At 40.8% G+C, this 27,967-nt stretch overlaps 1 protein-coding gene across 7 annotated transcripts in view; it reads left to right on the forward strand.

Moving 5' to 3' along the window:
* ASTN2 (astrotactin 2) overlaps positions 1-27,967 on the forward strand; it is a 903,825-nt gene that overhangs the window by 864,380 nt on the left and 11,478 nt on the right. For all 7 annotated transcript variants that reach the window (XM_077143577.1, XM_077143583.1, XM_077143589.1 and 4 more), the window contains 2 exons: positions 24,259-24,359; positions 26,268-26,451. In XM_077143577.1, coding sequence (XP_076999692.1) covers positions 24,259-24,359; positions 26,268-26,451 — 285 coding nt within the window. The remainder of the gene's footprint in view (positions 1-24,258; positions 24,360-26,267; positions 26,452-27,967) is intronic.

The raw sequence follows: 27,967 nt of genomic DNA on the forward strand, positions 1-27,967 counted from the left end.
CAGAGCAGTGTTGCCCAGGGAACGAGCACCAAAAGAGCAAGAGGGGGCAAAAACAAAACCAAACAAAAATTCTCCTGTATAAAAGCTCTCTGAAGACTACTTTAACAGCTCATGATAAGGGTAGAGAAGGCAGGAATGAGACTGATAGGGGAATAACTGTGAGAGAAGCCCCGGATTAAGTACCATTCCTTTAGCACTGTCGATTAGTCTTCACTGTACATCCGCCCACTGCAGTAGGTGTCTGTATAGCATCCTGCCTTGGATGCAAGAGGCCTGGGTTCAAGTCCTAGACTTGCTTTTTAACCCACGATGTGACCTAGGACAAGTTGATAGCCTTTTCTGAGACTTGGTTGAATGCGCACTTGACAAAGCTGTACCCTGGTGCTCACAAGTGCTTAGGGTTGGGCTTCTCTTTGGGAACTTGGGGCTGATGAATCCATCACTTCCATTTCCTCTGTTCCTCCTACCTTTCTGGAGAATCATTCTGAGAGATCTTAAATCCAATGTTCATTATGCCTGAATGGAACATATTTTCTGCATTGCCTAACTTTATGCTTGATTGCTTTGACCTTCATAAATCAGTGAAAGTAACAACTCCTTACACTCACTAAGGAAATGTTTTGCCAACTTCCTTTAAGCCTTATCTGAGTTGTAACAGTGTCTAACTTTCTATTCATCTTGTTCATCATTGTTTCATGTGAGTATGTTTTATATACAATTAAGATTGCTTTATAAGAGCTTTTTGGATTAGGACTAATAAATTGTCAATTCCTGGTGGGGATACACAAAGAGATCCCAGAATTGGGGTTAGACATGCTCTGGATTTGAATTCTGCTCTGGGACTGAGGACCAAAATGATTCAGGTATCTAATTTCATCTTTCTGAGACTCCATTTCCTCACCTGTAAATATGGGTAATATGACCTATATTTTGAATGTTTTAAGGAATAAATTAGATAATACATAGGTACTGATTGGAAAAGATGAGCTACACAGTACATGATAATTCCCTTCTAGTTCTTCTTCACAATAACTTCATATATATACACATACTCTACATACTTACATGTACACGTATATACTATACACACATGTATATTTATATAATGCTCTGCACCCCACCCCCATGTATGCATTCATCTCTGTCCTGGACCGCCCACCCCCACCTTGCTCAATCTGCCCTCTGTTCACCGCAGTGCACCCAGCTCCCACCCCATAGGCACAAACACTCCCATGCCCACCCCTTGCGCCCTGACTTCTGTGCCCTGAACCCCGTGCCCTTCTCCCCATGACTCTTGCAGTCCATGAGTGCACCCATGCTCTGCCCATGCAGTCACACCGTGTCCTCACACTCCTCGTGCTCCACCATCCTGCACACAACTACCCCATGCCCTGTGCACCCACATGACGCCCACAGTCTGCCTCTTGCCAAGCCCTGCCTCCATGTCCTCTATGCCACACCCTGCCCTTATGCTTCGAGGCCTTCCCAAGCTGCACCCAGCCCCCATGGCCCACATCCTGCACCTAGTCCTGCTCCATGCCCTGCCACTGTGCCACTGTGCCCTGCTCCATGCTCTACATCCTGTCCCATGCCTGTCCTACAAATACAAAACCTTGAACTACTCAGGGAAATCAACTTACAAAGAAATCCTAACAAGGTAATTACATGCCTTGAAGGCAACAGAAAATCACAAAGCATATGAAGATGCAGACAGATAAAGCCCTACCTAATGACCAATCTGGCAGAAACACAGACTTTGGAACAACTAATCAAAGATGTTCATAGACTCCTACTAAATAGAATCAATAGGTTGGCTAAGGCATAAAAGAGATCAAGACAACATTAGAAGAGCATAAAGAAGAATTTGAAAGAATAAATAGAAAAAAGCAGATATCACAGAGATGAAAGATACTGTAAACCAAATCAAAATGTACTACATATACACAAAGGGAGATTTGAAAAGGCAGAATAAAGACTAAGCAAACTAGAGGACAGGATAATTAACGAACCTCAAATAAAATAAATTCAAATAGGCCTACTCCAAGACACATTCTAATAAGTCTATCAAATATTGAAGAGAAGCAGAAAATCCTGAAAACAGCAAGAGAAAATCTATCTTCTACATACAAGGGAAACTACATAAGACTGAGTTTGGACTACTCAACAGGCACAATGAAGACAGAAAGGTAGTGGTATGATATTTTTAAGATCCTGAACAGGACCACTTCCAGTCAACAATTCTATACTCAGCCAAATTGCCCTTCAAAAGTGAGATGGAAAAAAAAGTGAGGGAGAGATTAAAATTTTTGCAGACAAACAAATGCTGAGAGAATTTGTCAACAAGAGAACTAAAGGGAGTTCTGACAGCTGAAAAAAAGAAGACAAGAGAAGGAGGTCTGGAGGAGTGCATAGAACTGAGAAGTACCAGCAAGGGTAACTTAAAGGATAAAAAGAAAAAGAGGGAAAAGCTTATAGGGCTGACACATAAAATCCAAAGGATAAAGATGGTAGATTCAAGAAATGCCTTTACGATAATAATTTTGAATGTTAACAGACAAACTTACCAATTAAAATTTACAGATTGGCAAAATGGATTAAGAAATATGATCCAGCTATATGCTGCTTACCAGAGACTCATCTTAGACCCAAAGATACAAACAGATCAAAAGTAAAAGGGTGGAAAAAGATGTTCCATGCACCAAAGGAAAGCAGGAGCAGCTAGGTTAGTATCAGTGAAAATAGACTTTAAATATAAAGAAGTCATAAGAGACAAAGAAGGATACTACATATTAATAAAAAAAGACAATTCATCAAGAAGAAATAACAATCATAAATCTCTATACAATAGGTAGAATATTATGAAGCAATAAGATGAAATGATATCTTGACACATATGACAAGATAGTTGAAACTTAAGGACAAAATCTGAGTGAAATAAGCCAGATGCAAAAGGATAGATACTGTATGTGCTGGTTTGAAAGGATTTATATACCCTAGAAAAGCCATGTTTTAATCCTAATCCTATTTTGTAAAAAGAGCTGTTTCTCCTAATCCCTATTCAGTACTGTATGTTGGAAACTTTAATTAGATTATCTCCATGGAAATGTGACTCAATCAAGTGTGGGTATTAAACTTGATTAGGTGGAGATGTGTCTCCACCCATTCCAGATGGGCGTTGATTAGTTTACTGGAATAATATAAAAGAGGAAACATTTTGGAGAAAGCTGGAGGTTTGGAGAGAGCAGACTACAGAATGCTGCAGAACCACGAAACAGAGAGCCTGCCAGCCAGAGACTGTGGAAATGAAAAAGGGAAACATCTCCCAGGAAACTGGAGGGGAAGCTAGCAGATGATGCCATGTTCACTATGTGCCTTTCCAGATGAGAGAGAACCCCTGACCATGTTCGCCATGTGCCTTCTCACTTGAAAGAGAAACCCTGAACTTCATCAGCCTCCTTGAACCAAGGTATCTTTCCCTGGATGCCTTAGATTGGACATTTCTATAGACTTATTTTAATTGGGACATTTATATTGCGTTCCAGCAGCTAATAAATTAGAACAGATTTTAGTACCAAGAGTGGGGTGCTGCTGTGGTTTGCAAATACCAAAAATGTTGAAACACCTTTTTAAATGGATGGGGGGAAGATTCTGGAAGAACCCTAAAGAGCTTAATAGAGAAAACCTAGAATGTTTTGAAGAGACTATTAGCAGAAATGTGGACTCTGAAGACACTTCTGATAAAGCCTTAGTCAGAAATAAGGCATATGTTATTATAGATTGGGAGGAAGGTGAACCTTGTTTTAAAATGGCAGATAATCTGGCAAAATTGACTAGTGGCTTTGGCTGGAAGGCAGATTTTAAAAATCACAAACTTGTATATTTAGAAGAAGAGATCTCCAAATCAAATGTGGAAAGTGCAACTTGGTTTCTCCTCACAGCTTATAGTGAAATGTGACAGGAGAGAGATAAGCTGAGACTGAACTCTTGGGTACAAAGAAACCAGAAATTGAAGTTCTGGAAAATTCTGGGCTTCCAGGAAGGGAGACCCCAGAGAATAGTGCCCATATGAGGATTTGGCCAAACATGGGGCCAGTCAGCCATTTCAGAGAAAGTCAGTATTGGACATATCCAGGAAGGATTTGTGGAAACTACTTATGTCTGATGGGCACAATCCAAGGTTACTGCATAAAAAGCCAACAAGAGTGTTGTGGAATCTGTATAAAAAGACTCACTGCCAATCGGGACTGAGAAGGACAGAGAAGGGACACATTGGAGGAAAAATAACTTCAGAGGCAAAACCATGGAAGCTGGGGTCTGAAGTCAAGAAGCCTCAGGCCAGGAGAGTGGATCCAAGCCTATGGAGAGGGTGAGTTTGCCCCAGAGGCAGAGAATGGGCCTTCCACCTCCTTGCAGTGGAAGAGTCATGCCGCCTCAGGCCTTGGAGAGAGTGAAGCACATTCCTTGGGGTTTGGGGAGACCTTGGCTGACACCACATGGAGGGGTTGAGCATGTGCCCTGGAAATGGCAGAGAGCCCAGGTCTAGCCCTTATCCTTGGAGAGGGTGGAGCCGAGAAAAAGGTGGTTTCCCCAAACTCCCCCAAGGTTGCATTCGGAGAGAGGCAGGACTTTGTGTAGGCCCCTGGAAACGGTAGGACTGCCGCTTTAAAGCAAAGATAAATGACTCTTAGACTTTGAAATCTAATGGAGTTTGCCCTGCAGGTTTTTGAAACTGCTTGGGTTTGGTGACCCCTGTGTTCCTCCCTCTTTATGGAAATGTGTATATGTATCCTATGACTTATTCCTCCTTTGTATATTGGCAGCAAATAACTTGTTCTCAGTTTCACAGGTCCAGAGCCAGAGGAAATTTTGCCTTAGAACAGACTATGCCTGTAAATAACTTTGCAGGAATTTGTACTGTTTTTCTAACTTTGTATTTCATTTGTATTGCTACTGAAATGGTTTAAGGATTTCTGATAATGTGATGAAATGAATGTATTTTGTATATGGGAAAAACATGTCTTTTTTAAGGTCCAGAGGATGGAATGTACTGGTTTTAAATAATGTGCATACCCTAGAAAAACCATGTTTTAATCCTAATCTCATTTTGTAAAGGCAGCCATTTCTTCTAATCCCTATTTAGTACTGTATGTTGGAAACTTAAATTAGATTATTTCCTTGGAGATGTGACTCCCTCTAGAGTGGGTGTTAAATTGGATTAGGTGGAAACATGTCTCCATCCATTCCAGGTGGGTCTTAATTAATTTACTGGAATCCTATAAAAGAGGAAACATTTTGGAGAAAGTGGGGGATTCAGAGAGAGCAGAGAAAGATGACAGAATGCCACAGAACCATGAAGCAGAGTTTAACAGCCAGTGACTTTTGGAAATGAAGAATGAAAATGCCTCCCAGGGAGCTGGAGAAGAAGCTAGCAGAGAGCTGGAGAGGAAGCTAGCAGATGATGCCATGTTCACCATGTGCCCTTCCAGCTGAGAGAGAAACCCTGACCATGTTCCACATGTGCTTTTCCACTTGAGAGAGAAACTCTGAACTTCATTGGCCTTCTTGAGTCAAGGTATCCTTCCCTGGATGCCTTAGATTAGACATTTCTATAGCCTTGCTTTAATTGGGACATTTCCATGGCCTAAAAACTGTTAACATGCAATTTATTAAATTCCCCTTTTTAAAAGCCATTCCATTTCTGGTATATTGCATTCTGGCAGCTAGGAAACTATCACACTGTATGATTTCGCTTTATGGCATTGGTAAAGTCAAGTCAGAGCCTTGTAATACAGAATGCAGGGGACATAGAGAGACATGGAAGGTAGAGATGGGTAAATGGTTAGCTAATGAGGTTGAACTTAAATATAAGGGAATGGATAGAAGTGAAGGCAGTTCATTAGTGGGTCTATAAGTAATTGCCATACTGAAGGTGAACATGATTGAAAGGGGTTGTATAGCACCATGCATCCCACTGATTAACACTACAAATATGAATATGTTCATGCATGAACTACTTCAAAGGTATGAGTCTTGCACAAAGAGTTTATAATATCGGGGTATGGGGGAAAGCTGTCATTGCATGCTATGGGCTACATTTAGCAGGAAGACGTTAAAAGAACCACAGCAACACCAGCCACTGTGCTCTGTGGCTGCTTCAGATATATGAATGACCTGCACCCCCCTACTCATGTGTACCCTCTTGCACATTAACATCAGACTCAGGGATATACAAACTTGAAATGTCCAAAAAAGTATGTGCAAGTAAATATACACACTTGGACAAATATACTTTCAGCCATAAATTAGTTTGCTTATTCAAAAAATTTTAATATGCCTCTGTGGAGTGTCAGATGCTGGCAATATGAAAACAGATAAGATGCAGCCCCTACCTTCAAGACTTCACAGCCTAGAAGATACTATAGTAAACATAATTGGGGCCATGATGAAGTTCCATGCAAGGCACTAAGAAGACAATAGAAGAGGAAGATCCCTTCTTCTCTATATCTAAGACCATGCCCCTTACATCTGTTGAATGATTAGTGAGACTTCTCAGAGGAGGAGACATTTGAAGGAGGAATAAAAGTTCTCTCAGAGAGTGAGGGAAGGGTGGATATTAAAAGCATAGAGAAGACTCAACAGGAAGACAGGGCAAACCCATAAGTATGAGAGAACATGGCTTATTTGGAAACCAATAAATACCTCAGTCTTGCTCAGCATAGACTGGGGAGGCTGGACAGCAGTTAGGGAGGTAGGGGCCAGATCCCAAAGACCCTTGTAGACTAGTCCAAGGAGAATCAATCTAATTCTGTGGATATTGAGGAGAGATCAAGATACTTTGAGCAGAAGTGTGATGTAATCAGACAATCAATTATTTCAAAAAGAGATCTTAAGAGAATTGTGGATGCTGGATCAGAGTGGAGGTGAGATGCAAAGAGGGGTACCCTTAAAATTAAAAAACTGTTAAAATTTTCCAGATGAGAAATGATCATCTGGACTACGTAATCGCATTTGAGGAAAAAAAGTGAAGATACTCAACAGGACTTAGAGGGTGATAAAATATGGTAATGAGGTAGAAGAGAGAGTTAAGGATGTTTCCAGGGCACAATTAAATGACTGAGTGGATCACACCACAATTCACCAAGATGTGGGAGATGGGAGGAAGAACAGTTTTGGGGGATGGTGAAGATTGTAGAGGTGCCTGAATCATCCAAATGGAGGCAGTTGGTTATCCTAGTTGAAAGTTTATTTGAAGGCAAAAATCTAGAACCCTGCAACACAAAGAGGAAAATATTATCCCATTGTCCCCATATTATAGCCAAACGAACTGACCTTCTGAAAAAGAGTTGATTGACTCAATGAGTCAAATAGTTAATAGTGGATTTAGAACAAGATGCCAAACTTTCATTCCAGTCACTATTTTTTCCTAAGTATAATCCTAACCCTTTCCCATGACCCACTTTTCTTAAGATAAGAACTAGCTTTCTCTTGTCAAGAGGGTTATGGAATTATTACCACATGGCTTGGGTTAGGACGAGGGACCTCAAAAATTTGAGATGAAGCAAGACAGTGGGTTAAGAGCCCTGGTTCCAAAGCCTAACAGCCTGGGTTTGAATCCCAGCTCTGCCTTTTTCTAGACAGGACCCAGTAGGCAAGTTACTTAACCTCTCTGTGCTCTTTTTCTCACTAAAAAGAGAATGATAATAAAACATAATTTGTGTGATTGTAATGATTAAATGGACCTTCTAGCACATCTGAAGTGTAGTATTTTAAAACATCCCATGGAAGCATCAAATTGCAGTGGTAGGAAGGTAGTCTTTAGAATTATACAGTCTTGGGTTCAAATCATAGCTTGCCAAATACTAGTTGGGTGAACTTGGATGAATAAAACCAAACCACAGATTTAGTTTTTCACCTATAAACATTATTTGGCAGGACTATGGGAGAATTATTGGTAATTCATGTAAAGTTCATATCAAGATGCATGGCCTAAAATGTGTACAAAATACATGGTTGCATGATCTTCAGTACCCCATTTTCTCCCTTCCATTAACGAGACACGTATAAGTCTGAACAGGCTAAGTTATACTGAGCTAACAACACCAGAAACTTGGTGCATAACATGGCAAAAGTTTAATTTTCTCACACTGTGCACATACAACACAAGTTGGCAGTGGGTTCTATTGCATCATTCACTCAGGGACACAGGCCAATGGAGGCTTCACCATCTAGTCACTGTCCTTGCTGATATACAAGGCCTATTGGGATTCTGTGGAAGAATAGAATGAATAGCTTTTAACTTCTCTCACCTAGAAGTTACCCACATCACTTTCATGCACAGACCATTAGCCAGAAAGACTCATATGGCCCCAAAAGAAGAGGAAAGAAATCATATTCTAAGGACTGAGGTCACATTGATAGTTTTTATGTACTGGAGTGTCACAATCCACTACTTGTCTTGGAAAATGCCCTCAAGTGCCCAGGCTTATTGCATTCTACAAACATTTATTGAGGACCTACTATGTGTCTGGCACAGGGTTTGGCACTGGGGGAATATCGGTAAATAAAACAGATTAAATCTTTGTTCTTATAAAGTTTATATTCAAGTAGGGGTGGCAAAACATAAACAATAAATTTAAATAACCAAATAAAACATGATATAAGATCATAAATATTATGGAGAAAAAATAGAGCTAGGTAAACGCTATTAGATGTGCGGCAGTTGAGATGTGGTTGAAATTTAAAATGGGAATTTCATTGAAAAGAAAGCATTTGCATGAAGATTTAAAGGCGGTACAGTAAAGAGCTTTGAGAGAACACACCAGACAGAGAAAGGAACCAATGCAGGTTGTTGGGAGCATGCCAAAGGTTCAAGGGGCGGCCCCACTGAATTGAAAACAGTGGTTCATTTCTGTTTAGCAGTGAAATAGGAAAAGCAGATGAAGATCATTAAGAATAATAATTCTAATTCTACATTGAGGCCTTAATGTCTGTCAAGCATTGGGCTAAGTGCATCTTATCTACTTTGCTGAATCCAGCCTATGAGACAAGTGGAACTATGTTTATTTTATTGACAAGAAAGCTGAAGCTGGAAGAGGCTAAGTATTTACCCAGCATAACATAGCTGGTAAGCAACAGAAATGATTTTTAAAATCAGGACTTTCCCCACTTCCAAGTCCATGCCCCTAAGCACTGCACTGTACTGAATATTTGAATAGTTCTGACTCAGTCCTCAGATTCCTATACTTACAAATAAACCAAAGCTTTAAATGCTCACTTAAGGTTCATTGAAGATCCCCTGATGTTCTTTTAAGGATCCCTGTCTACTTACAAAGTGAAATATAGTAGAGGGGTTGGTACAGGAAGTGCTTGGTCAAACCCAGAGATCAAAAAAGCTTTAAAAAAAAAGCACAAACCCCTGCCAAGGCCTTATTTTGTAGGTAGGATCTTTCTAGCCTGACAATGTTGCATATTGTTTGTTTGTTTTTCTAGGGTTTTAAAATATTTTTTTAGCTATAATTCACATACCATAAAATCTACTCTTTAAAAAGTGTGCAAATCAGGGCAGGCCATGGTGGCTCAGTGGCAGAGTTCTTGCCTGTCATGCACAAGACCTGGGTTCAATTCCTGGTACCTGCCCATACCAAAAATAAAAAGTGTGCAAATCAATAGAATTTAGGATATCCACAAATATCCTACTAATTCTAGAACATATCCATCATCTAAAATTCTTTTCTATGGGTTTCTTACCCACATCTATTAATAACTCCCCATTTCCCCCTCCCCCATTCCTTGATAAATATCAATCTACTTGCTGTCTCTAGAAAGTTTTCTATTCTGGACATTTCACATAAATGGAATCATACAATATGTGGCCTTTTGTGACTGCTTTCTTTCATTTAGCATAATTTTTTCAAAGTTCATCCATGTTGTAGCATGAATCAGGTCTTCATTCATTTTTATGGCTGAATAATATTCTATTGTAGGATATACCACATTTAGCTATCCATTCATCAGTTGATGGGCATATGGGTTGTTTCCACTTTTGGGCTATTATGAACTGCTAAATGCTGCTATGCACATTTGTTTACATATGGACATAGGTTTTCAGTTCTCCTGGGTGTATGCCTAATAGTAAAATTGCTGGGTTATGTGGGAACTCTACGTTTAATTTTGTGAGGATCTGCCAAAGTGCCTCTGCTATTTTGCATTCCTAATGGCATTGTATGAGGGTTCTAATTTCTCCATATATTTGCCAACACTTGTTACTTCATGTCTTTTTTATGATAGCTACCCTAATGAGTATGAAGTGGTATCTCATTGTGGTTTGATTTGCATTCACTTAATGACTAATGAAGTGAGCATTTTCTCATGTGCTTATTGTTCATTTGTAGCTCTTTTATGGAAAAGCTTGTATTCAAATCCTTTGCTTTTTTGAATCGTGTTATTCATCTTTTTATTGTTGAGTTTTAGCATTTTTTATATCTTCTGAATACTATAAAATGATTAGATGTATGAATCATTAATATTTTCCCCCTCTGTGGGTTGTCTTTTCACTTTCTTGATAGTGTCCTTTGAAACACCAAAGTTTTAAATTTTGGTGAAATACAATTTATCTATTTTTCTTTGGCTTCCTTTGTTTTTGGTTACATATCTAAGAAACCATTGCCAAATCCAAAGTCAAGAAGATTTAGTCCTATTTTTTTTTCTAAAAGGCATATAGTTTTAGCTTTTATGTTTAGGTCTTTGATGTTGTTTCGTTAATTTTTGTGTATGATGTAAGATAGGAGTCCAACTTCATTCTTTTGCATATGGATATGCTTTTGTCCCAGCAGCATTTGTGGAAGAGACTTCTTTCCCCATCGAACTACCTCTGCACCCTTGTTGAAAATCAACTGACAATAAATGTATAGGTTTATTTTGGGACTCTAATTTTATTCCACTGATCTATGTTTATCCTTATCCTGATATTAGACAGTCTTGATTCCTGTAGCTTTGTAGTAAATTTTGAAATTGGGAAGTGTGAGTTGCCTCACTGTATTTTCACTTCAAGATTATTTTTACTAATCTGAATTCCTTGCATTTCCATATGAATTTTAAGAGTAGCTTATCAATTTCTGCAAAAACGGGCACCTGGGATTTTGATAGGAATTGTGTTAAATCTTGTAGATCAGTTCTGGAGTATTTCCATCATAAGTAGAAATATGTCTTTTCAATTCATAAATATGGGAATCTTTTCATTTATTTAGTTCTTCATAAATTTCTTCCAAAGATGTTTTGTAGTTTTCAGTATATAGGTCTTACACTCATTTTGTTAAATTTATATCTAAGTATTTTATTGTGTTTCATGCTGCTATGAATTGTTTCTTATTTTTTTTTCACATGGGCAGGCACCAGGAATCAAACCCGGGTCTCCAACATGTCAGGTGAAAACTCTGCCTGCTGAGCCACCGTGGCCCACCCTGAATTGTTTCTTAATTTCATTTTCTGGTTATTCATTGCTAGTGTATAGAAATACAATTAATTTTTCTATATTTACTTGTATCCTGCAACCTTGCTAAGCTTGTTTTTTAGCTCTGATTTTTTGTTTTTGATTACTTCTTTTTTAAATATACAAGATCTTGTCATCTGCAAACAAATAAAGTTGTATATTTTCTTTTCTAATATGGACATATCTTATTTCTTCTTTCTCCCCACACCCCTTCTTTTTTTTTTTTTTAGCTAATTGCCCTGTTTAGAATCTTCAGTACAATATTGACTATAAATAGTGAGAACTGGCATCCTTGTCTTGTTCCTGATCTTGCAAGGAAAGCTTCCAGTCTTTCACTATTAAGTATGATATAAGCAATGGATTTTCCATGGATGCTTTTTATCAGATTGAGGACATTTGCTTCTATTCATAGACTGTTGAATGTTTTTATTATTAAATGTTCAATTTTTCAAATGCTTTTCTGTGTCTATTGAGATGGCCATGCAGTTGTGTCCCTTACTCAGTTAATATGATATATTGCATTGATTGATTTTCATCTGCTTAACCACTCTTGCTCTCCTAAGATAAATTCTACTTTGTCATGGTATACAATCCTTTGTATATGTTACCGGATTTGGTTTGCTAGTATTTTGTTGATGATGTTTGTGTCTACATTCGTAAGGGATATTGAATTGTAGTTTTCTTCTCCTGTGATATTTTTGTCTGGTTTTGATAACAGGGTAATACTGGTATTTTTGGAAGATTTTGCAAAGGATTAGTGTTATTTACAGTTTACATTTCATAGAATTCACCAGTAAAACCATCTAATGAACCCATCTTTTAGGGGAAAAGGAAAGCAAGGGCCATGGAGGAAAACTTCACCCAAGGACAGTGATGCTCAGGGGCAAAGCCAGGGCTTGATAGTCAGGCAGCCCTGGATTCAGACCCCACCTCAGCCAGTGCCTCGATGTGGGCATTATCTTAAATCTCACAACTTCTTCTGAAAATAGATATTGTTGCTTTTTAACAGAGGGATTGTGACTTGCCTATAGGGCCATCGGCTGAACCGGGGTTCTATCTACACCTTATAAATAACAATATCCTTCTTGCTTACAACCCACTTAAGGACCACTGCCTTAAGTGTGAAAGGCAGTAAAACCACTGCCTTTGCTCAGTGGTTTGTCTTTCAAGAAGCATTGTTTACATTTTATTCTACTTAAGTATTGTGGATATGCAAGAAGGTAAAGATACTCAATAAGATAGCATTTACCGTGCCAAGCGGTGTTCTAAGTGCTTTGCATGTTATTTCAGTTTTACAGCTATCTCATGAAGCAGGAATTATTGTTACCATTTTCTAGATACAAAAACTGAGGTTCACAGATGTGGGGGGGTGGAATGGATAGAGCTATGATACAAACTCAGTCCTCAGACTTCAAGTACAGGGCTTGTTCCATCTCCCCACCCCCACCCCACCCTGGCTCATAGGTAGGCAGAGCTCACATATGAGGTATGGACTGAGTTCAGTCTGAAGTAGGTAAGAACCATCTTGCCTATATTATTCCCTAACTTAGTGTGAGGGGTAAATCCAAGTTAGTGAACTCTGCTTGACCTCTCCCCTCTGGGCTCGGCTTTTGCAAAATGCAATATAAAAAAAGTACCATGGAAGAAGAGAAGGGTTGAAGATCAGATGTGGGAAGAGCAGTGTCAGTGTTGTAAATAGGGTGACGGGTGGTGGTGTTCTTGTGGTAAAAACTCTTCCTTGTCAAAAATTGGGAACATGGAGTTCATCCTCCTAGTGAACTCTAACTTCCTCTGAACTGCATAATTCAAGATCCAACTGAGACCAGTGAATACTTCATATTTGCATCTATTTGGAAGGAAGACTGGGCTTTGAGTCCAGGTCCTGGGTGAACTACTGCTGCTATCTGTGCAGCCTTGGGAAAGTAAGCTCAAATCTCCACTGCTCACTCTCGTCCTTGTGGAATGGATTTAATAATGCATACCCCTTAGATGGCTGGTAAAGAAGACAGAAGACTGACTGTGTAAAAGCTCCCAGCACTGTTTCTCATACAGAGTAGGAGCTCAGGAAGTTTGTGTAGGATCTCTAAGGCTCTTTCATATCCATTATGACCATTTGGTCTTCACAACATCTCCGTGGGGTTATCCTTCAGTAACTGAGGCACAGAAAGGTCAAATTAACGACAAAGCTAAACCTACAAATCATGCCCTCTGTCTTTTTTTTTTTTGCATGTGCGGGCTCTGGAAATCGAACCTGGGTCTCTAGCATGGCAGGCGAGAACTCTGCTACTGAGCCACTATTGCCCACTCCCTCTGTCTTTCAATTCAACATACTTCCAAATTATGCTTTCCTGAAAAAACATTTCTATAACTAACCTCATTTGAAATTGTTTTTGTCTGGGTTTCAAAGACCTTATGCAGTATACAGTAAAGAAAAAAGAAAAATATCACAATTTTCTCTAAAGGTCCCAGGAATACAAGTTGGGATGGAATAATTGGGCATTCTTTGACTTGGAACTAGAAAATTAAGTTGTGTCTGCTTTACCCTGAAATAACCTATTAAAGAATGAACATCCTCCAACTAAAAATTATGGTCAGTGCATCTGTGTTATCATGTAGTCCTCCCTCTGAAAAAAGAAGAGAATGAGCACAAGAAGAGGAGGAAAGGGTAAGAAAAAAAGAAGAAGAAGAAAAGATAAGGGGAAAGATAAGAATTGCTGCTAGAGCCAATCCAAGTCCTAACCTGAAATTTTCTTTCTAGAAGAGTCAGGTTGTGGTTCATGGGTGAATGAATGATTCCAGAAAGACCGTTTGCATAGTATATGAATATTCCAGTTCCTTGGTTTAGTCACTCCTCAAAGGCTTTTATGGACAGGGAAGGGGAAGAATTGTACCAATTTTTGGTAAGATAAAATGCGATTCCTGTACATGGTTAACACCCCCAGGGTTTCATGCAGGTAATGGAGTAGGTGCATGGAGAGGAGGTTCCAGTTGGACCTTGAACTAGAATCCAGAGCTTAGGTCCACTTTTTTTGAAAAAAGGAAGAAGGGATCCACCAGAAACAAGAGTAGGGACAAGATAAACCATTATGGAAACACTCACAGCACTGCATCCCAGTGCTGGTTCACTTGACTGTTCCCATGCTCTTCTGTGAAGTTGTCTTGTTCATGGGTGTTCAGCAGGTGGCAGAGGTAACACTGATGACTGGCACACGAGTGGGACTGCTGTGTCAATCAATCCCTCCTCAGCCAAAGCACCAATATTGCTTTCCAGACTTGGTCTTCCCCCATATCTCTCCCTGTTGACTCTCCCCTTCCCTGATCCTTTACCTGTTAGCTCATGCAGCTGGAGGGAGTGAAATGAGTGCAAATGTGGAGAGCTGGTTGTTGGAGTCCAACCACAGACTGCTTCACCTTTGTCCTCACTCGGGCAGTGGGTCCCAGTTAGCCTCAGTCTAGGTTGTTTTGAAAGTGGAAACAAGGACTGGAGTCCTTAATGCCCTGATGGTCTCTCTGTGCTGGGCACTGGAATTAGATGTTTATGTTGGCATGAAGCCTGGGTTGTCAACATGAGCTGGGAGATGTGAAGGTTGGTTTCTGGAACTCAGAGGTGGGTGGGCTATAGGTGGAACAGAGCAGAGGTCCATAGTAACCCTGGTACCCCAAGATCCTCACTTTCACATACCTGGACTAAAGGGGAACAGAGAGATTTTGCCTGTAGCCAGCAACCAGCTTGGAGAAATTTTGGATCTCTGAATTATAACAGCCACCCCAGACTATCTTGCCCAATGCCCTCATTTCACTGACTGAGAAACTGAGGGCAATGCAGGGTGGAACTCACTCAAGACCACACTGCTCTTTCAATGTCTGAACCCAATTGGCGAATTCAGTTCTTCCACAGGCAGATATGGTATTAGACTTGGAGTTGGAAGAGCTGTGTGAGCCTACAGATGAAGTCAACTGAAGTTGCTGAGCCTGCCTATAAAATGGGAATGATTTCTCACCCTGGGATCAAATGGAATAATGTAAGCAAGAGTGATTATGTTAAATTCTGTCAGAAATCTAAACCAGAAGTCAGAAAACCTTTTCTCTAAAGTTCCAGATAGTAAATATATTAGGCTTTGTGGACGATATGGTTTCTGTCCCAACTCCTCAATCCTATCAATCTAGTGTGAAAACAGCCATAGAAAATACATTAAAAAGTGAGCATGGGGTGGGCCATGGTGGTTCAGTGGCAGAGTTCCTGCCTGCCATGCCAGAGACCGGGGTTCGATTCCCAGTGCCTGCCCATGCAGAAAAAATGTGAGCACGGTCATGTTCCATTAAAACTTTATTTACAAAAACAGACAGCAGCCCAGATTTGGCCCATGGGCCATAGTTTGCTGACCCCTGCTCTAGATGCCTGGACATTGTTTTGGTTTCTATTGCTGTCATAACAAATTACTCCAAAATGTAATGACTTAAAACAGCCATTTTATTATACTCATAGATTTCTTGGGTCAGGAATTCAGATAGGGCACAGCAGGCTGCACTGTCTCTGCTCCATGTAGTCTGGGGCGTCAGCTGGAAGGATTCAAAGGTTGAGGTCAATTCTACTGCATGGGCTGAACTTATCTGAAGCTTCTTGTTCATCAGTGTAGAGCCTGGGCAGGGTTGACTTGAAGACGAGGACTAATGAATTACCTACCCCAACCCTTTCCATGTGGCTATCTTCTTCAACCCACAATGGCCTCAGGGTAGTTGGGTATCTTACATGGATATCTTGCATGGTGGCTCAGGGCTCCAAGAGAGAATGTTTCATGGAGCAAGGCAGACACTGCATCATCTTTGATCATTCAGGCTTAGTACTCACATGTCTTCCCTTCCACTGCGTTGTTCGTATTCACAAGTATTCACAAGCCCACCCATCATCAAGGTGAAAGAACATAGACCCTACCTCTCAATGGCAGGAATATCAAAAACTTAGGAGCTCCATTTTAAAGCCATCACAGAAGAGATTCATAAGTTAAGCACACACATTTGAATAATAATTAAAGCCTACGTAGCACATACGTGAGTCAGGCACTGTTTCAGTTTCATTACTCTTCCCAATATCCTTTGGGGAAGGTAACACTAATACCCACACTTTAAATACAAGAAACACTGAAGAACAGTGAGTTTAATTAACTTGCCAAAAGTCTTAAAGATAGAAAGTTGCAGAACCAAATTGGAACTCGGGCAATGGGATGCCAGAGTCACTTCTCCCACTATGTATGCTGCTTCGCTGAGATGATGAAAATGAACATACTCTTCCTACTACTCAGACTGCTGCCCCATATGAAGGTTTTTAGCAAAGCTGGACTGAGTACACGTCTTGGGACAGCCAGTGTGTCCAGCAGTCCTGCCTCCAAGTAATCAATACAAACATTATTGCATACCTCTTCTGGGTCCAGACTGTTTTGGGCATCTTGGGTAGAATAAAGGAAGAGTTATGGAACAAAATTTTGTTCACACACACCCAAAATCTAAAATCTGCATGGGGAGATTTAACTCTGATTTAATTCTCCCCATCCCACAAGAGATGGAAAACCTGTCCCCATTTTACAGACAAGGACACTGAGGTGCAATGGTTAAGTTGCTACTTGCCCAATTGCTGGTGGAGTTCAGGTTCAAACCCAGAGTAGTCTGTCTCACAAGCCCATGATGGAGAAAAGTCTTGAGTGGAGAGTACCAACCCTTTAAATTTGAAGTCCTCCATCCCTAGAATATCAAATCTAGCCTACCACTCAGAGATGTTCTTGGTTCAATTCTCTTACTATAGAGATGGGAAGACTGTGACCCAGAGACGAGCAATTTGATGCCCCTGGCCATCCAGTCACTCAGACCCAGAGTTGCATCTGAGACTCAGTTATTTTCCCACCACCCCTGACTGCCTCATTGTGCTGGGAATGGCAGGGAGGGGAGTGATGTTTGGGGGGTGGTGGCTGGGACTGGTGGAGGGAGTGAACTGACGGGAAGTTGTTTGCCAAAGTTGTGTGGGGGGAAGGAGCCTTTTACAAGCCCAGGGCCTCTGGCCTGGAAACATCTGTTTCCCTTCAAATCAGCAAGGAGACTTTTGCTTCCCCAGAATGCCTAAATCATGCAGTGGCTGGGGAAGAGCAAGCGTTGGCCTGGAGACTTCAAACACATTCTCCTGTGCTCTCAGGGACCTGGACCTGACGTGGGCCTCTGGGGCTCTGTCCCTGCTCTTACCCCCTGTCAGATCCGTGAGAAGCTCTCATCACCAATTAACTTTTTGGTTTCATTCTCTCACCCCTGCTGTGAGGGGTTCTGGGAGTCTTGGATGGGACCAACGATAGATTCCTTTCCACCTAGCCTCCTCTGATATCCACTAAAGCAACTTATTCCGGGGTGGGGTAAGGTGTGAAGTCAGAGCTTTAGGTGGTGGCATAATAATACTGAAAATAACAATGATAGCTATCGCTTTCCATACAGCAGCTTTGTTTTATTCTAACAAACTCCTCATATAGTGGGTCTTAATATTTTGATTCCCATTTTACATGTGGGTAAATTGAGACATGATCAATAAATAGGGAGCCAAAATTTAAAACTAAGTTGTGTGATTCCAAAGCCATGCTTTTAGCCACTCTGCTATTCCATCTCCTTTAATGACCATTCATTCTTATTACCTTTGTTCATTTCACAGATGAGGAAACTGAGTTCCAGAAAAGGGAAGTACTATCTCATAATTGATTGATATATTCATTCATTCTGTCAGTCACTCATTCTAGCAAGTACTGTATTTGTTGAGTATCTGTGCACCAGGCAAAGGTGTTGGAAATATAGTGATGGACAGAGTGATAGTACTGCCCTGAAGATGCTCATGGGGCAAGAGAGAAGTGAACGGGCACTGGCCTAGCTATGTGACACATGCCATGGCAGGACAAGAAGGGAGAAAGGAGGAGTAAGCAACTCTTCACAGTTAAAAGAGGCCTCCCAGAGGAGATGAGGTTTGATTGATGCTTTAAGGGCAAAGTTCAGAGAGTCAAGCGAAGAAGGGGAAGGACATCTCAGAGAGAAAGTACAGCATGTGCAAAGGCAGAGAGGTGGGATGCAAGTTCTGGAACCATTAGCAGTTAGATATAGCTCTATTATAAAAGAATAGAAATGAAAGATTAGCAAAGAAGCCTGTGTCTGTGACTGGAATTACTTCGGGCTCAATGAATAAACATCAAGATACTGGATCAAGGGTTCCATATTTAAGAACTTGGAATTTGTCCTGAGAATAATGAAGAAACTTTGGAAAAATACTTTGCATTTGAGTAGCTAGTTCCATAGCACTTTTACACAGTTTTTTAATTTCAATTTCCCAAACCAAGCTTAGAGCTTTAGGCACCCAAGTTCTCACAACCAGTCTATGGGAAAGCTGGGACTTAAACTTGGGTTTTCAGCCACTTTGGTCAGTGTTCTTTCCCTTGAAACAAGGATAAGGGGAACTGAGCAAGGATTTGGGCTCCAGTTTCCTAAATAGCCCATCCAGCTTTATTCTCAGAGCCGCTTCTTTTCGGTCACAAAACACTCGGTTGTGCAAGAGGAAGGGCAGTATAATCAAAGGTACAATGGAAGAGAAGTCAGTCAAGCCAGCATTTCCATGCTGAATCAATTGGCAGTGGGTCCTGTGTCATTCTCTTCCTACACTGAACCTTAGTTTCCCCATTTTAAAAATCAGGGTGTGGAGTTAGTTGAGGCAAGCCAAGGTCCTCTGTTAATCTTCTAGTTCAAATTAGCAGAGGACCTTGGCCTGCCATCTCTCTCTCTATCTCTCTCTCACCCCTCCCCCTCTCCTCCATGGGTGTGCATTTGGTGTATACATGTGTGTGTCTCTCAGTCTTTCTTTCCAGTCCCCTTTCTCCTTCTTTCCAGATCAGGGCCACACATTTCCCATTCACAAAGTTCCCCTCAATGCCCTGCCTGGTCCCCTAACAGCTTTCAGATGTGTCTCTGGAACAGTTCTACAATTACAACTGAGACAAGCAGAAAACGCATGGCCTTGTGACTTTTGACCCATGCCTGTGTGGTTGACATTTTCTCTTTTCTCCACCCCCACCCTGGCCCCTGGCAGGGTGGCCTGAGGCCTCCACTGACAGGTTGGGTTCCTCTCATAACAAAGATAGAAGCTACCTTTTAGGGAACAAAGAGTGAGTCAGGACTATTGTGGTCATTGTATCACTAAGTCTTTATTTCTAACTTGTAGTATATGGATAATTTCACCCTATTTTACAGATCAGAAGACTGAGGCTCAGGGAGGTAAAATGACTCCCCCAAACAATGCTCAGCTAACAACTGGGGAAAGCAGAGATTGTACCAAGCTGTATAACTTGAAAACATGAGACTACTTCATCGCCAGCAGGTTGCAATTCAGCCTGCTTGGCTAAGCAGAGAGGTGACCCCAGACTCTTTTGGTAGAGAAAATGTATAGCAGAAACTAGAGAAACATAAGTGGCCAATGGAAAATCAAAGTTAGAAAAACATTCCAACTCCTCATACTTTGAGGCTCCTTTCGTATGCTGCCCCCCTATAAATCTTCCACCTTTCCCTGGGTTGAAATGCATCTCCTTTCCTCTAGTCTCCAAGAGAGCATTTTTTTAAATGTGAGCTCTTGCGTGCAGTGTTCTTTATATGGTCTTCATAATAATCTGCAATTTACAAACCACTTGCTCATGTATCTCCCCATGTAATTCTTGAGACAGCCACACACTCTCAGTACAGTCATCCTTATTTTGTTGATAGTGAAACTGAAATCAAGAAATGAGATATTGTGTGCTTAGTTTCATTCATTTGCACAAATATTTATTTAATACCTACCATAAACACCATACCATGTTAAATGCCACGGATACAGCTGTACCCAAGCTGAAGAACTCTCTGGGACCTACAGCTGGGGTTTGGATTCTGGCTCTGCTACTTTCTGGATGGGTTGTTGTGTGGAGGGTAAGTGTGTTATATGTTACCCAGTGCTGTTATCAGTTTCCCACCTTGCTGCTTGCTTATTCTCACATCCCTGAGTTTCTCTGTGATCTTGCTCCCAACCCTTTCCTCATAGCTTTCCAATGACAAATTATTTTGTGCAGAGATTGCATTTCACAGTCATCCACACTGAAATCTGTCAGCTGGGCAGCAGCCTCCACCACACAGAGGCACATGGCAGAAAGGGGAAGTGAATGCAGAGAAGAGAATTGATTTGTCTATGGTCACAGAGCAAAGGAGTAGAACTGGAATATGAACCCAAATCTGATCAAGTCCAAGACCAGTTACTTTTCCTCTGTCTCACTGCTCCTCTTGATCTAGACAATACTGGACATAGTAACTGCTAGAACTGAGCTCTACTCACAATGCTATGATATTACAAGAGGAGAGAGTTGATACCCACGTCCAGTGTCACTGTTCTCATACCAAAGGCAGAAACTGGAAACCCCAGAAGGCAGATGAATAGATTGGCTTTGGCCTGAGGATGGATCTAAACTATCCCATGTTTAGGCCTCTTAAGAAGTAAATTTTGGATACAGGCCCACACACCTCTACCTTTGCTATCCCTGTGAGCCAGTTGATAAAAGAGCTGGGCTTGGTGAAATAGTATAGTATGGTAAGAATAAGATCTCTGATTTCAGCAAAATCTAGGTTCAAGTTCATGGTTGCTAATTTACTTAAGATGTGGTTGTTAGGCTAATTGCACAATCTCTTTGGAACTATCTTTATCTGTAAAATAGGCATAAGAATACCCAACTCATACAGTATGTGTGAGGCTTAATGGCAAAAATCTATGTAAAACATCCATGAACACTCATTAGATGATTATCATTATAATCATTATAGCAGACAGTTACTTGTACTTGAACTAACAACTCTGAAAGGAGGGAATTGTTTCTCCCATTTGACATATGGGAAGACCGAGGCTCAGAGAGGATTATCAACTAGTATAAAGTCTCATAGCTAGTTAGTGCTGTAGCCAAGATTTTAATATATGCCCATTAGACTCCATGTCTTCTGCTTCCCCACATCTTTCCCACTAGGACTATGGATGACCTAATTTCTGCTCTACCCCTCACTTTGACCTTTCTTACAGCCGGCAGTCAGGGCAACTTAGGGCTGTCATTCTTGTGCTGACTCAGGCTAACTCTTGGCCTGCAAGAGTTGCCCCTAGGTCCTGGTCCTAGCTGCAGAGTACCCTAACAGGAAAGAATGTGAAACATTTTTGTTTACCAGAATCACTGCTGGTTGGCTCATGGCATCATAAACCCAATCCTGGCATAACCAATCAAGGTGGTTCTGAATTCCTTTGTGCACCAAAGAATACCAACTTCTTATTGCTTGATATTCCTACTGTGGTAGAAGAGGCAGGTTGGTACTAATATACTGTCTTACCGGCAATGAAACCCAGAATCAATATGAAAGAATAATCTAGAAACATGTCCTTGGTGCTTCTGTGGAGGGCATGAATTCCCTCCTTAGTTCATCAAATGAGAAATTAAGTTGTTTAATTAAGAAGGAATTTTTAATACATATAAGAACATGAACATATTTTTCTCCAGAAAGTTACTGACTTCTGGCTGCTGTGACCCTTAAACCAAGAAGTTCCTATTCATGCATGGTACTTTTTATTTAAGGAAACAAAACTTTTGAGGTATCGGGTTATAGATAACAAAACTGGGAGGGCTCTGGGATATGACCCAGTTCAAGTCCTTTACTTGAGTGAATGGTAGGGCTGGAGAAGCAAAGTGTCAGCTAGAGCAGAATATGTTTTAGAGAAGGACAAACCAGAGTGCGAGTTCTGCTCTTTCACTGTCTAACTTGAGACAAAGTGCCTCATTTTTTTAATCTTCATTTCCTCTTCTGAAAGATGGGGATAATAAGGGTGATTATTTTCACTGATTTCCTTAAGATTAGAAAATAGGTGAGATGGGGCCACCTCCATATAACAGGGCTCAGCAGCTATAGCTAGCGGATTTATATGGAGTTGATATCTACAGACCTTCCAGCAGAAGACTGTAGCTGACAGCAGTTAAATGCATGGGCTTTGCAGTCAGACAAATCTAGGTTTAAACTGCCAGTCCCAATAACTTCTCTGTGAGTCTAGGCAAGCTGCTTCTCCTTTCTGCATCTAAGGTATAAAATAGAGTACCTATCTTTTAGGATTGTCTTGGAAATTAATTGTGATAATGCAGATAAAACTTCTTAGCTCAGTTTAAGACTCATCTTAAGGTCATAGCATATATTAATGAACATGCAAAACAAACTCATTTATCACATGCCTTGTATGTACAGTCAATTAAGGACTTGTCTTTCTGTAATTTGGCAAACTTAGTATTATGAAGTAAGTTGAGGTGCTGGGATCTCCTAGGAGGAAAGGAAATAGCAGCCTCTGAACTCACAGTCTCTCCCACTCAACACAGGACCCCCTCTATCTAGTCCACATTATGGCCTCTACCCTGGTGGAGGTAGGACTGGAGAAGGAGGATGTTGTGGCAAAAGCAAGACACTTAGGCTCTCAGCCCTGCTAATCAGACTCTTCCTGGCATTCAAGGCCCACCTCCTCTTGGAAGTCTTTTATTCTGACCCCACAGACTTTGTTTAGAGTCACAGAACCTGGATATCTGGAGAGATAAAAGGTCAGAGACTCTCCCCAGGGAAGGCCAGAGGGCAGATGCTGATCTAGAAAGACTTCTGTGTCCTGGACTGGACCTAAATCCACCAGGTCTATATTTGAGTTTTCTCCCTCAAAGTCTACGTAGACTACCTCTCCTCCCACCTCTACAGCATGGACCTTTAGTTACCATCACAGAACTCTAGGACATGCCTTGTACCTGGGATAATTCCCAGCTCCCAGCCTCCCTATCATGGTCCCTAAGGTCCCCACCTTACCTCACTTTGCCCCAGCTATGCCTGCTGTCTATTCTAACAATAATCTGGGGTCCTCTCTCCAGGGCCTTTGTATTTACTGCTCTCTCTGCCTGGAATGCTTTTGCTCCAGTTTTTCCTTTCATGAGCCCAGTTCCTTCTTAGTATTCAAGTCTCAGCTCAAACATTCCCTCCTCAGGGAGGTCTTCTCAGACCATCCAGTGTAAAGTACACCCTCCCCGCTGCCACCGCCACCACAAACACACATGCATTACTTTCTTCCACATTATCCTGTCACATTCTCCATCATAATTATCATTATCTACTCTTTTCTTTACTTTTTGATTAGCTTTTTGAAAGCAGGGACCTTGACCATCTTGTTCATCTTTATAAATTTAGTACCTGAAATAGTTCCTGGCACATAATTGATGCTCAATAAATATTTGATGAATGAATAAATGAATAAATGGATGAGTATATAAATGATGATGTTCCGGCATACAGGATAGCTGTGAAGTTCACTTCTCACACCCAGGTCAGAATTTCTGGGTCCAAACCTGTGCTGTGAGACATGGCAGTAACTGCGAGAACATGGGAAAGTACACAATCTAACTCTCAGTGTTCTCATTGGTAAAATAGAGGTGGTAATAATCCTTGCCTTCCAGGCTTGCATGATTGGAAATTAAGAGATTAAGCATGAAGTTCTCAGGGGCAGTTCATGTTTAATACATATATAACTTCATAATTATCTTTTCGTTCTCAAATAATTTCTCCTGCAGCCTAAACATAGCTGGTTTCTTTCAACCACTACTCCTGTGCCTTGGTTTTGAGTTCCTCCCTCTAACTTCCAGGGCCTTCTCTGAAGTCATGGACTGCTCTGTTTTCTTGCTGTGCTACAGGTTCACTCTGTATGCTGTGGATACACGAGGGCGGCACTCAGAGCTCAGCACGGTGACCCTGAGGACAGCCTGTCCCCTGGTGGATGACAACAAGGCAGAAGGTAGGTGACCCACTTCTTCACTTCCCAGGGAACGCCCATATTTTCCTCCTCTGAGTTCTGTACCCTCTCACCATCACACATACCATACACATTGGCACAAAGAGAGAAATAAAACCAATGAAGCAAATTGAGATTGACTAGCAATATCTTTGCCCATAGGAAAACTTATCCTCTTCGGTGGAGCTTGTGTGTGTTCTGACTTAGAGGCAGGGATTCGTGGAGGAGCAGAGCCCCATGCCTAATGTCCTGCCTCTTAGCTTAGGCTTCTTAGTGATCAGTCACTTTCTCCTGCTTGATTCTATACTAGAGATAGTAAAGAGATGACACCTAGAAGATCAATACTGTGCCCATACCAGACATCACTAGCTGATCCCAGCATTCTTTCTGATCTAACCAAGTGGTGGCCTTGGAATCCTCAATACAGAGCCATAGTCAAGGACTATCAGTCAGAGTTAGCATGGAAAATTATAACTTTTTATGCTTCTCGTCCATGCAGTTATGAACATCAGAAAACATCTTAAAAATGCAACCAATAAATCAGATCTACAATATACTTGGTTCTTTTAGACACAGAAATAAATGAATTTTCTGTATTAGGATAGGCAGAAATGGGATGGTAGCTCATGAATCCTGGTGATTCACTTCAAATTGAGAAATCTTTACTAAGTGCCCTTGTATAAGCAATGCAATAGAGACTTGGTCTCCACCTTTTAGGAGTTCACATTCTAGGGGGAAACACAGACATTTCCAAAACTGGCTCTGACAAGTATTTTTGTGTACTACAAGATTGTGTTAGTTAGAGTTTTCTAGAGAAACAGAACCAACAGGAGATATCTATAAATATGAAATATATATAAATGTCTCACACAACTGTGGAATGCAAGAATTCAAAATTCGTAGGGCAGGCCATGAGACTGGCAACTCCAATGAAGGGTCTTGACAAACTCCACATGAGAGGCTCAGTGGCTGAAAAAGCAGTGCGAATTCTCTTTTCCCTTAAAAATCTTCCACTGATTGAATCAAATCCAACTGATTGGATTCTCTAATTTGTGGAAGACATACCTTTAGTTGATCATAATGTAATCAGTCACAGATGGAATCAAGTGACTGATGGTTTAATAATTCAGCCTTCTGGTTTATCAACTAGCCATGAAATATCCTTGCAGTAATGGTTAGGCCAGTTCTTGCTTGACCAGATCACTAGGCATAATCACCTGAACAAGTTGACACCTGAACCTAACCATCTCACAGATAAAGGAAGTTTAAGATAGTTTCCTTGTATTTTTATTCTAATTTTAAAATATGACATGCCCATGGTTAAAAAAAAGAGAAAAATGAAAATCAGAGTAGAAAATAGTACAAAATAAATGTTCCACACATCCTGAATCCAGATCCCCCGTATTCTCCCAGAGGTGACTCTTATTAGCAGTGACTTGGCTACATCTATAGGTTTTGATCTGAGTCTCCACAGCTGAGAGAATGTGGCTTCTAGTCACAGGAGCAACCCAAATGGAATTGAGGAATATCAGTCAGTAGGGATGGCTGTCAGAGTACATGTGGCCTTGAGTGGCAAGCAGAATTATCTGGATTTTCTTTTGAACATTTTTGAATGGGGACTTGATCAGGTCCAACCACAGAAATGTGTTGGAAATACTACAGTGGTGAGAAACTGGAAGCAGGGTGACCTAGATGAAGGCTATTGAGATGAGCTCAAGACAGTTTATTTCAGTATCTGTAAATCACAGATGCAATAATTACTTTAATGATGAAGTTAGCAATTATTGAGCAGTAATTGTGTTTAAACCTTGTTTTGAATACTTTATATCCATTTAAAAAGTTTGATTTTCACAGTGCACCTCCTGAGTACCCACTGCCCAGTAATCTGTGCCTCCACTTCTTCTCATTCAGAGATAGCTGACAAGATCTACAACCTGTACAATGGGTACACAAGTGGAAAGGAGCAACAGACCGCCTACAATACACTGATGGAGGTCTCAGCATCAATGCTGTTCCGAGTCCAGCACCACTACAATTCTCACTATGAAAAGTTTGGCGACTTTGTCTGGAGGAGTGAGGATGAGCTTGGACCCAGGTATGGGATGTGAGTGTTAGTGGAGGGGTAAATTCTTTTTTCTTCCACTTGACTTTGCTGGATTGTTGTTTCCTATAGACTGAGAATGGACTTTATCAACTAAGTAATGGTGGTGGACACCTTTGTCATTTTGGGCTACAAGATGGGAAATAGAGTTAAAGGCTCTTGGAATTTTAGTTTCTTGGACTTCTAGAATGTCAGGTAGGAGGGGGACATTGGTACTCTTTGGATCGATGACTTCTTTTCCCACTTCCCACTTCCACTTATACAGATGGGGAAACCTTGACTTCTTGAGGAAATGGGCTCTAACCACGATCACAGAGTTCTGATCCAGAGCTCTTCCAACTCTCGCATACAAAAATGGGTTCTTCTGGAGTAAATAGCTGTGATTTATTTATTTATTTTATTTTAATTAAGATTGCTGAAGCCTGGAGTGCTGCACAGTAAGTGTTTCAGCAAGTCATGCAAATTTTTGCCAATGGCCCAATGCTACCCTGGGTTTTTAAGTCAGGTTAAGGAGTTTGGATCCTTGACACCTACTGTACCTCTTACATGGTGGTTGATGATGAAATAGTAACATGGTAGAAACTGTTCCTACCTATGTGTATCTTAGTTTTGACTGAATAATACAGATAATTAAACAAGAAATTATTACAAATAGGAATAATAAGTGGCACGATAGCACATGAGTAAGGCTCTTGGGGAATAAGAGGTATAGGCACCAACTCAGTTGAGTCTTCCAGGGGCTGAGATTCTGAGACCTAAAGAGTGACCAGGGGCTTAGGCAAGTGGAAGGGAAGGAGAAATGTTCACAGGAGAGAAGGTTCCATTAGAACAGAGGTTTTTATCTCAAATTCTGATCCTTACCTGTTACTGTTATGATTCTTGCCATATTGCCATACCACAGACACTTTATCCTATATTCCTTTCTTAAATAGATTCACTTCCTGTTCAAAATATATTTGGAAAGAAAACCCTGTATCATCTTGGAAAGGGAAAACCAGCACCATCTACCCTTAATAAAAAATTAAGCCTAAATATTCAATACAGTAGAAAAAAAAAATAAAAAGGAAACAGTGCCGTCCAATCCTAGCCAAGACTGATATTGTCTCTTTTAAAAGGAAGAACAGCAAGAAATGTTAAAAACGCAGCACCAAAACCGAGACTTTGTTCTTCAAGTATTCTGAAGGAAAGAAAGAGAAGGAAAAAGAGAATAACTTCTTGTGTGGCTCCTTGTTGTTTAATATTGGATTTGTGATTACCTTGAGTACCCCTAAAATCTTATCTGTGCCCCCAGGGGAGCTCCTCCTACTTTGATTAATGCTGTGTTTGGAGGAATGAAAGAATTTCCATGTAGTTGGAGCAAAGTGCCAGCTCTTATCTCTTAACGGCAGGAGTGTTAAAAGATAAGAAAGGAGAGGTCATCAGGGGCCAGATCCTGAATGACCTTTAAATCGGGTTAAGGAGTTTGGATTATCTCCCCAGGGTAATGGGAAGCTTTTCAAGTGTTTTTCAC

The sequence above is a fragment of the Tamandua tetradactyla genome, chromosome 2, assembly GCF_023851605.1.
Source record: "Tamandua tetradactyla isolate mTamTet1 chromosome 2, mTamTet1.pri, whole genome shotgun sequence".
NCBI lineage: Eukaryota > Metazoa > Chordata > Mammalia > Pilosa > Myrmecophagidae > Tamandua > Tamandua tetradactyla.